Source organism: Oryza sativa, chromosome 10 (assembly GCF_034140825.1).
Source record: "Oryza sativa Japonica Group chromosome 10, ASM3414082v1".
Classification (NCBI taxonomy): domain Eukaryota; kingdom Viridiplantae; phylum Streptophyta; class Magnoliopsida; order Poales; family Poaceae; genus Oryza; species Oryza sativa.
In genome coordinates this window covers 10999153-11009856 of record NC_089044.1, presented here as the reverse complement: position 1 = coordinate 11009856, position 10704 = coordinate 10999153, and the positions used below count along the sequence as shown (strand labels likewise).

The 10704-nt window shown below is 40.9% G+C and overlaps 1 protein-coding gene across 1 annotated transcript; it reads left to right on the top strand.

The window, feature by feature from the left end:
• Positions 1–6270: 6270 nt before the first annotated feature.
• On the top strand, positions 6271–10488 carry LOC4348378 (formin-like protein 4). The gene is made up of 4 exons (XM_026020619.2): positions 6271–7708; positions 7803–8005; positions 8544–8785; positions 9491–10488. Exons 1-4 carry the CDS (start codon positions 6381–6383, stop codon positions 10280–10282), a joined length of 2565 nt encoding a protein of 854 aa, XP_025876404.2. The 5' UTR covers positions 6271–6380; the 3' UTR covers positions 10283–10488.
• Positions 10489–10704: the final 216 nt, after the last annotated feature.

Genomic DNA, 10704 nt, shown 5'->3' with positions numbered 1-10704 from the left:
TTGCGCGCATCCACTCGATATCTCACCACCTGTGTCTCCTTCCTGCTCCACTCGCCTCCACCATCACGTCTGGCCAGCCTCAATCGCTATTGCCACAGTTAGAAAAGCATGGATCCATACTACCACGGAAAGTCCTCAATCCGCCTCTCAACCATTGGCGATCCGTGCCATAGCCACTAGAAAGGCCTCAATCCATGCCGCCACAGGTCTCGATCTATGCTACTCATTGACAAGAGATCTTGATCCGTATTGCTTCCACTGTAGAAGCCTCGATCAACCTCATTGTTGTTAACGAGGGATTTACCCCTCGTACCTCTACGATGTCCACTGGTATTGATTCGCTCTGTCACCGCCGTCTCCACCAATATTAATCCACGTAGGTTACACCTGAGCTTTTATGGTGGCCGCCTTAATTCTGTATGGGCAGTGATTTTGTTGGAATTTATTGCCAAATTCTACTGCATGTTAATCTATTTTTATTGTTGGTTTTTAATTTGGAGACTTTTCTGAAAATGAATGTTTTACTGGTCATGCGATTTCCAAACGATAAGGATTTATATGTTTCCTGGTAATTTCGGGAGACACGAACACCAAAACAGGCCCTTAAAGGGAAAAAAAGAAAAAAAAAAGGGATATTTCAAGCTGTTTGTACCCCTGCCGACGAGAGTAGATGAACGGTTAACTTCCAACTTGCACCTTTACAGAATTACAATGCACTTGAGGTTAAAGTTAAGCTTCGCCTAGACGACGCAGGTTGAGGACTTAAGCTTTGCATGGACGATCCAAGATACTACGTCCATCTATCTATCTATCACTGGTGGAGAATCCGTCTTTACTCCCGGTTTATAACCTCTTGTAGTTCCGGTTTTCTAACCGGGACTACGAATACAGGACTAAAAATAGCGATCTTTAGTCCCGGGTGAAATAACCAGGAGTAAAGATTGATCTTTACTCCCGGTTGGTAACACCAACCGGGACTAAAGAGAGGAATCTTTACCAACCGGGACTAAAGAGAGGGGCAGTCCCGGTTGGTCCATTTTCTTTTTATTTTCTCCCAAATCGAGTAAGATGTATATACCATATCAAACACCAAATCCTCAAATCGAGTGTCATGCGTATACCCAAATCCCCAAATTAAAGTAACATCCCAAATCATTCACATCACAAATACAAATCCTAAGTTACATCACAAATCTTAAAAAAAAAATTACACACAAATCAAATGCATCACGGATCGATTATACATCTCAGATCTATGCAATGAGTCACAATTTACAAAAAGAAATTATACATCTCTCAATCACAAATTATAAAAAAAAATAGAGAGGAGATCTGGCGCGGTGCCGCCCACCGCTGCTCGCCACGGGCAGTGCCTGCCGCCCCGTGCACGGCCCCGCCGCGCACCTCGCTCACTGCCTCACCACCGGTGTGCGAGGCCGGCTCCGCCGCCACCCGGCTGCCGTGTGAGGGCGCCTCTCTTCTGGAAGCTGCCGCCTGAGAAGTGGGGAGGGGAGGGGAAGGGATGGGGCGGATACAGAGGAGAGGAGGTAGAGGAAGAGATGGGAGGAGGAGGCGCCTCCCGTCCGGCCACCGCCTGAGAATTGGAGAGGGGAGGGGAGGGGAGGGGAGGGGATGGGGCGGATATAGAGGAGGTAGAGGAAGAGATGGGAAAAGGAAGAGGAAGAGATGAATCTGAGTGAGGAGTGGAGGAGATAAAGGTCGGAACTTATTAACTGATCATGTCGATCTTTTTTCCCGGTTGGTAACACTAACCGGGACTAGAAATTTATCTTTAGTCCCGGTTGGCGTCACCAACCCGGACTAAAGATAAAGGAGGGGGTCTGACACCATGCCTCTCCGTGCATGTCGTTCTTTTATCCCGGTTGGTGTTACCAACCGGGACTAGAAATAGATCTTTAGTCCCGGTTGGTAACACCAACCGGGATTAAAGATAAAGGAGGGGTCTGACACCACCTGCCGTTTTTTAAACCAGGACTAAAAATAATCTTTACTTCCGGTTGGTGTTACCATCCGGAACAAAAAATCAAAAAGTAGCTCTAACCTTAGTCCCGGTTTTTATTATAACCGGGACTATTGTGGAATTTGCTGGATGGACCAAAGATGGTTTTTCCAGTAGTGTATTATATACTAAAAGTCCATTAAACGTCCTACAAACGCTCTCATACCGCTATATGGCACTCTACAAATGCTTCTATGTTGCCACGTGGCTCTCTAATAAATTTAGAGAAATTAAAAAAAATCTAACCGTCAGTTATCATTTAATCTGGTGGACCTTTTTTTTTAACCATTGGATCTATAATAAAAATAGCCAATTAAATTTATCCTGAAAAGGCCCACGTACATGCCCCCATACGTGCATGAACGTACGTACTTCATGCACCGGGCCCCACGTTCCTCTTTTTTTTCTCTTTTTCATGCACATGAGATAAAAACCGAATTATTTATTCTATAATGTATTATGTGTTTTATTTATTCATATATTATTAGAGATTTAATATCAAATATATTATTTTGACACGTTGTCATTGTCATTTATCTCCCACTTTAGAGTTCGATCAAGTTCATTACGTGAGCTTATCCAGTGCACACAGAGTGGTGCAAGTCATTAGCACATAATTAATTGAGTATTAAATATAAAAAATGGAAATAAATTAATTTTATTTTAAAAAAACTTTTATATAAACATATTCGCAATACACGCACCGCGTAATATACCATTTAGTAGTTCGGGAAACATGCTCGATATAAATAAGGGAGTAGCCAATCCGATAAGCACTTTAGAACATAGCCTTAAATGTATTATTTAGTAGTAAAACATTAATATATACTCCCTCCGTCCCAAACTATAAGGCCTATATTTTTTACGCGCTCTTCAACTACATACTTTGACCATTAATTTATTCCATATTATATTCTCAATAAATATGAAATTAACATCATATGAAAGCACTTTAAAATATGAATATAGTGATATAACATGCATAATAATTAGCATATATATAATTAGTATGATTATTAGTCAAAAGTTACCGAGTTTGATTTTCCTTAAAATGAGGTCTTCCTATATTTTGGGATGGAGTAATATACAATATATTTGTATACTTGGTCAATCATAGCCTAAAATATCAAACTTATGTCCTCACTGATTCCCATGTATATATGTTCTACATATAAGCCACTATCCACTGATTGCTAAATAATATTATTTACGAGGTATCCATGCACAATGCACCTAAAAATTAGCTGATATCCAATGAGCATGTGCGTCATCCAACACTGAAGATAAATGGCGATACTAAGTACACAACCATCAACAAACTATAGAGTAAGTAGACGATGCAAACAATAGTTGACTACAAGTAGATTACAACTGTGAGTAATACCATCCCTACACTTCTACAAACGCTCATAAGATATCATGTGATACTCTAATAAATTAGAAAGAATCTACGAAAAGTTATATAAAAAAGTAAACATATATCCATCAATTTACACTTAAACCGATGATCCATTATTTTCAACCATTAAATAAAATTAGATATATGAAAGTAATCCATCTGTCCTAAAAAACCATATGATCTGTCTCTACATACATACACAACTCCTATATAATTACGTACACAATAGATATAAAAAGAAAAAAAGGAATAGTGTGTATGTGATTCGTCCCATATGGTAGTTTTCTCTTTCTTTCCAGCTCTAAGATTTTCCTAAATTGAGGATATATATATATATACATAGCAACCACTCCTAGCGAGGTGGTAAAACAAGCCATTGCCTATAAAAACATTGCTTCACTCTCATCCCGTCAATTTTTTTTGAAAGTATTTTTTACTAGCAATGTAAAAGTCAATCATATGAGCTCATATATATATATATATATATATATATATATATATATATATATATATATATATATATATATATATATATATATATATATATATATATATATATATATATATATATATATATATATATATATATATATATATATATATATATATATATATATATATATATATATATATATATATATATATATATATATATATATATATATATATATATATAGTAAATTTGTTTGGTGCTCCATGGTGCCCGGGCACCATTGTTGAAATTGAGTATATAACCAATTCAAATGAGTATGAAACTTTTTCAATTATTTAGGTATTAACATTAACTACTTTACTAACTAGTTCAAAGCAAGTTTAAACTGAATTTGAACTTGTTTTTGTTAGATTTTGATTCTAGGTATATAGCATCTATACATATAATTAGTTAGGTATGTAATCATGAATTGTGAAATAAAGTTAAATTTGAGTTGTTTTGTTGATAGATATATGTATGAATCGAATTCTTATAACTAGGTATATACTCACAATTTAAAAATTTTGAAAAATTTGAGTAATTTTGTGCATTTGAAACCATGGTGCCCGGGCACCATGGTGCCCCATATGAGTGTCCTATATATATATATATATATATATATATATATATATATATATATATATATATATATATATATATATATATATATATATATATATATATATATATATATATATATATATATATATATATATATATATATATATATATATATATATATATATATATATATATGTATGTGCAAATGCACACTATGAATACACATGCATGCACCATATCCCTATATTAGAAAAATATTCATTCAGAAAAATGAAAAAACAAACGTATGTACGAGAGACTACTATTCACTAGAAAAAAACATACATATAACTATATTATATCTATTTTTATGTCACCCTCATCCAAATAGTTTTAACAAATTAGCTCAAATTCCAACGCATATTAACTCCCATGTACATGCATAGGTGAATTAGATGTATAATACAAGAAAAAAAAATCAAAACTTATACTAACTTGTAAGTTAGCAAAGGATAACTGTGTCACTAAAGCTATTAGATAGTCGAAGGATCAACCCTGCTATTTTTTTAAAAAAAAAATATCTATACTACTAAAATTTAGTACTATTGATTAACACCTTAAACAAATTTTGTCTACTCTATACAATAAATCAACTCAAGACACAAAAAAAAACTTTTTTTATCACCTCCATCTTCTTTTCACTCATTCCATAAAGGATGCCAAGTATGGATCTCAACTGGCTACATTGTAGTAATTATATAGGAGTATGCATTTTTCGGTTAAGGTGGTCCGAGTGAGATGTTACCGTTGACAACAATGCTTAAATGGCCTGCTACTTACCGATAAAATTATGTTACCGTTGAGGAGCACGACTATATCAATGCGGGACCCATGAATCAAGGCATTTGAAAAAAATCCTTAGCAGCTATAGTCGGCTTCACCCGATCGTCAGAGGAGCATTCATATATAATTTTAATTGTTTTATCCTATTAATTGGTAGAAGCGGTATTTTTAAATATTTATATGTAGATTTGGACCTGTGAAATATGGGCACTTGGGTATAATGTGGATATTAACTTTTTATGGTATTAATGATGTATTGGGGTTTTTTTATACAGCTGCAATTCCATCGATTAAAAAGACACACATACTTCAAAACAATGATAATAAGTTATGGTGAATGGTGAATTTACATATAATTGGGATAAAGTGATTTTTAGTTGGACATGATAGCCATTTTGATCATTTACTACATATCAAAATCAATGGTCTATTTCTTACAGTGAATATGGCGAGATATGGTTTCTTTTAGTATTCTTTTTATAGGAAATAAATAAATTACCCATACATCTGCGCGGGCTTTCTTCCTAGTTCGTTTTAAAATATAAAAGATTTGAAGAATATAAATACATACAAATATTTAATCTCTTATATTTTAAAACATATGTAGTATATAACTCTTTTTATCCTATAATAAATAAATGATTATTTCTTTTTCTCAAAGATTGAGGATGTAGCTAGCAAAAGTACAATATTGACACAAAATATGTAGAAGATAGAATAAACTAGTAAAAAATTGATACGTACAGATTAAATCAGTACAATCCATACAAAAAAAAAGGTAGGTACGTGGGAATTTATTTTGGTAAAATTTAAAAACCAAAATATCTTATACTATGAACTGAGGAAATGGTAAAATTTAGCGGTGAACAGTACCCTCCAAAAATTTAGCCATAATAATAACTCACAAAAAGGCCACGTGTGATGGACACGCTGCTGCTCTTCCACCGAACCCAAAAATGGCGGCTACTTGAGCTTCCCCTCTCCTCACTCCCCCTTATTCCTTCCTTCCCTCGATTCCTCTTCTCTGCAGCAGCTTCACACTCCCACTCCCACTTCTCTCTCTACAATCCAAACTCACTCTCTCCCTCTCTCTCTCCTCATCACCAATGCCGCCCACGCTCGCGCTCCTCCTCTTCCTCGCCCTCTCGGCGGTGGCCGCTGTCGGCGGCGCCGGCGACGTGCGGCGGGTGCTGCACGAGCCGCTGTTCCCCATCGAGTGGACACCGCCGCCGTCCACGGCGTCGCCGTCGCCACCGTCCCCGGACTTCTCCTCCGACCCCTCCACGCCCGCCACCCCCGTGGACAACGGCGGCCCGGCGCTGCTCCCGCCGCCGCCGCCGAACACAGTCGCCGCCGACGTGTCGTCGTCGCGCAGCGGGCCGGACCCGCGGGCGCGCGGGGGAGGCGGCGGCGGCACGCCAAAGGCCGCCATCGTGGTCGCCTCCGCCGCCGCCGCCGCGGTCCTCGCGCTGCTCGCCTTCGCGGCCGCGTTCCTCCTCACGGGCCGCCTGGCGCGCCACCCCGCCGCGGCCGCCGCCCAGGCGCACAAGCCGCCAGGCCACGCGCACGCTGGCGCTGGCTCCGTCGCGGGGGCGCACGCCGACGTGGCGGGCTGCTCGACGGCGGTCTCGCCGTACCGCAAGGTGCGCCCGGAGCGCGCGCGCCGTGGCATGTGCCGTGACGTCGACACCGTCCCGAGCCCGGAGCTCCGGCCGCTCCCGCCGCTGCGGCGAGGTGCGTCCGCGCTGACGCAAGGATCGTCCGACGAGGACGCGGCGTACTACACGCCTGGGCAGCGCTCGGCTGGCTCCGGTGGCGGTGGCGGCGGCGAGGGCGGCGGGACGTGGAGCGAGGCGAGCGCGTCCAGCCCGCGCACCACCACAGCCTCCCGCCGCAGCCTCCCCAGCCTCACCAGCGACTTCTTCCCCACGACGCCGGCCGCCGCGCCCGTGCCCGCGCCCGCCGCCGCTGCTCCCCCTCCTGCCCCACCCGCGCCACGCTCCCGTCGAACACCTCCTCGCACCCGCTTCTCCGCCGGCTCCGGCGCCGAAATGAACAAACAGATGGCCTCGCCACCCTCCAACCCACCACCCGCGCCGCCGCCGCCTCCACCACCACCATCAAGATTCAACAACACAACCCCAAAGCCTCCACCGCCGCCGCCGCCGCCGGAGCCACCAACTGGGCCAGTCTCTGCTCGCCGGCTGCTCAGACCGCTCCCAGCAGAGGGCCCCAGCATTGTGATACCCAGGGCGCCAGCAATGGCGGTGACAAAGGACAACGACGCCACCGCCGCCACCATGTCAGTGCGAACGCGGGGTGAAGCCGCCGGCGACGAGCCCCGGCCAAAGCTGAAGCCACTGCACTGGGACAAGGTCCGGACGAGCTCCGACCGCGACATGGTCTGGGACCGGCTCATGTCAAATTCATTCCAGTTAAGATAAAAATTTCAGAAAAAAAGATCTGGAATTCTTATGCTGTTCATTACATTTTTCAATTTGTTGATTGCTGATATGAACATGTTGCAGGTTGGATGAGGATATGATCGAGGTGCTATTCATGAACAATTCGACAGCCGTGGCGCCTAGGATGGACAACCCGAAGAAAGTCGGCATGCCGCAATTTAAGCAAGAGGAGAGAGTTCTTGACCCCAAGAAGGCACAGAACATTGCCATCCTGCTTCGCGCGCTGAATGTCACTCTCGAGGAGGTTACGGATGCGCTTTTAGATGGTAAGCAATAATTGTTTGGCCTCTGTTTACTACTCTCTCCGTCCGAATTTTAACTTTTTGCTTTTAATGTTTGACCACTTGTTTTATTTAAAAAATTTGTACAAATATAAAAAACGAAAAGTTATGCTTAAAATATTTTGGATAATAAAGTAAGTCACAAATAAAATAAATAATAATTCTAAAATTTTTTGAATAAGATGAATGGTCAAACAGTACAAATAAAATGTCAAAATCCCTTATATCATGAGAGTGAGGGAGTATGATAATTTAGATAGGAAAAAAGGCATATCTTACTAAGGGCAAGTAATACTAGTTGTTGGATTCTGTTGTGATCTATTCTGAACTGTCCTCAGAAAAAAATATCATTTGAACGGTAGGGCAGCAGACCAGCAGTAGTATGAGTAAGGTTACTAGGAGTATAAAATACTACTACATGCTAATACAGCAATACACACCTCTCAGCGATGCAGAATTGGATAAAAACTATAAACACTTTGCATCTAATTCCAGTAACCATATGTTGTTCATCTATAAATAGGTAATGCTGAATGTTTGGGAGCTGAACTTTTGGAGACCTTAGTAAAGATGGCTCCAACCAAAGAGGAAGAACTGAAACTGCGAGATTTCACTGGGGACTTATCAAAGCTTGGTTCGGCAGAGCGCTTTCTTAAAGCAGTTCTTGATATACCGTTCGCCTTCAAAAGAGTTGATGTTATGCTATACCGAGCAAATTTTGAGAATGAAGTGAATTATCTCAGGAAATCTTTTCAAACGCTTGAGGTATTGCAGTTCACGTTGTATTTGTCTCTATCATGGGTTACTGCATTAACATATATTGTTATATGCCATCATTTACTGCATAAAACTAATACTCCATAAAACATATATGGAGTAGATGCTTGAATTTGGACTGCACCATGGTAAAAAATTCTAATATATTACACTACCTGAATTTATATATCATCAAGCTGTGTTAGTTTTGAAAAATTTATGGACTCTAGTGCACATTTGAGTTACACAAACATTTAAAATTTCAATCCGAAATTAGTATGTGGTACACTACTTAACATAATATAAAGTTCTTTCAGAGTTTTTGTTCATGATTTACGAATCTTTCTAAATTCTTTATATCATGGAAAATTTTGGCACTAAATTTTTTTTTTGGTGCTTATTAAATCACATATACTGCAATAATTAAGGAACTTGACAATATATTCATGCACTCGACAAAAATGGGGTCTGGGAACCCTTGGGTAGCAATGTATTTTCACAAGATATTAGGAAGTTTGGAGATTTATATTGCAGATGGTTGGTCAATCCTTGGCCAGGAACATGCGTGATAACTATTGTGTGTTAACACCATTTTAGTTTGTTTGCTTGCTTTTCAAGCGTACTAACTTTTACCATATACAGAAATTATTATGAAGTCCTTAAAGTCTCTCACTGGCTCTTTTTAGTAGCTTAACACTTCTACTTGCTTTTCAGGCAGCTTGTGATGATTTAAAAGGCAGTAGATTGTTCTTAAAACTCCTTGAAGCAGTGCTGAGGACAGGGAACAGAATGAATGTTGGCACAAACCGAGGTGAAGCCAAAGCTTTCAAGCTTGACACCCTCCTCAAGCTTGCAGATGTCAAAGGCGCCGACGGTAAAACCACACTGCTGCACTTTGTCGTCCAAGAAATCGTCCGGTCAGAGGACGCAAAATCTGAAAAGGCTCCAGAAAACCACATCACAAACATCGCGAAAGTTGAACAGCTGCGTCGACAGGGCCTAAAAGTTGTGTCTGGGTTGAGCACCGAGCTAGGAAATGTCAAGAGAGCAGCAACCATGGACTTCGACGTGCTACACGGCTACGTATCTAAGCTTGAAGCCGGTCTTGGAAAGATCAAGTCAGTCCTCCAGCTCGAGAAGCAATGCAGCCAAGGGGTGAATTTCTTCGCGACGATGCGTGAATTTCTCAAGGAAGCTGAGCAGGAGATCGAGCAAGTGAGGCACGACGAGAAGGCGGCACTCGGAAGAGTGAAGGAGATCACTGAGTACTTCCACGGTAACGCGGTGAAGGAGGAGGCACACCCTCTGAGGATATTCATGGTGGTTAGGGACTTCCTCTCAATGCTGGATCATGTTTGCAGGGAAGTCAGCCAGCAGGACAGGACATTTGTTGGGTCAGCGAGGTCCTTCCGTATATCAGCAGCAAATGCATTGCCGATCCTGAACATGCAAGGGCAGAAAGGAGGAAGAGAGAGTAGCTCTGACGGAGATAGCCCGTCTATGTAGGAAGAGGTCAGACTTCAGAAAGGGAGGCACTCTGCATTTTTGGAATGAACAGAACCACAGCAATCTTTGATAGAAGAATACTTTGCCAGGACAGATGAAGCACACATGTAATTTTGGTGAGAAGAATTATAGGTGAAATCCTTTTGTATAATTATGGATGGTTCGAATTCTTTTTTGTACAAAATAAATAAGTTCTTGCTGAGTAATTTTGTTTAATTTTTTCGATAATGGAAATCAACCCAGCCTCTACATCCAGGATGTTTCAGGCCATGCTGATTAATTTTTTTAGGGCTATTCCCTATCGTTTCTGGTCTAAAATCAAATTATATTTTGGCCGTCTGATAAAACAGTAAGAAGGAATCGGTCTATAGCTTCTCAAGTTGCGCGATTAAATTGCACCACCCACTCATAAGTTGCTCTAT

Coding starts and splice junctions, on each gene's coding strand:
- LOC4348378 (XM_026020619.2), top strand. CDS start 6,381: ATGCCGCCCACGCTCGCGCTCCTCCTCTTCCTCGCCCTCTCGGCGGTG. Junction 7,709..7,802: donor CTCATGTCAAATTCATTCCA/GTTAAGATAAAA, acceptor AACATGTTGCAG/GTTGGATGAGGATATGATCG. Junction 8,006..8,543: donor TACGGATGCGCTTTTAGATG/GTAAGCAATAAT, acceptor ATCTATAAATAG/GTAATGCTGAATGTTTGGGA.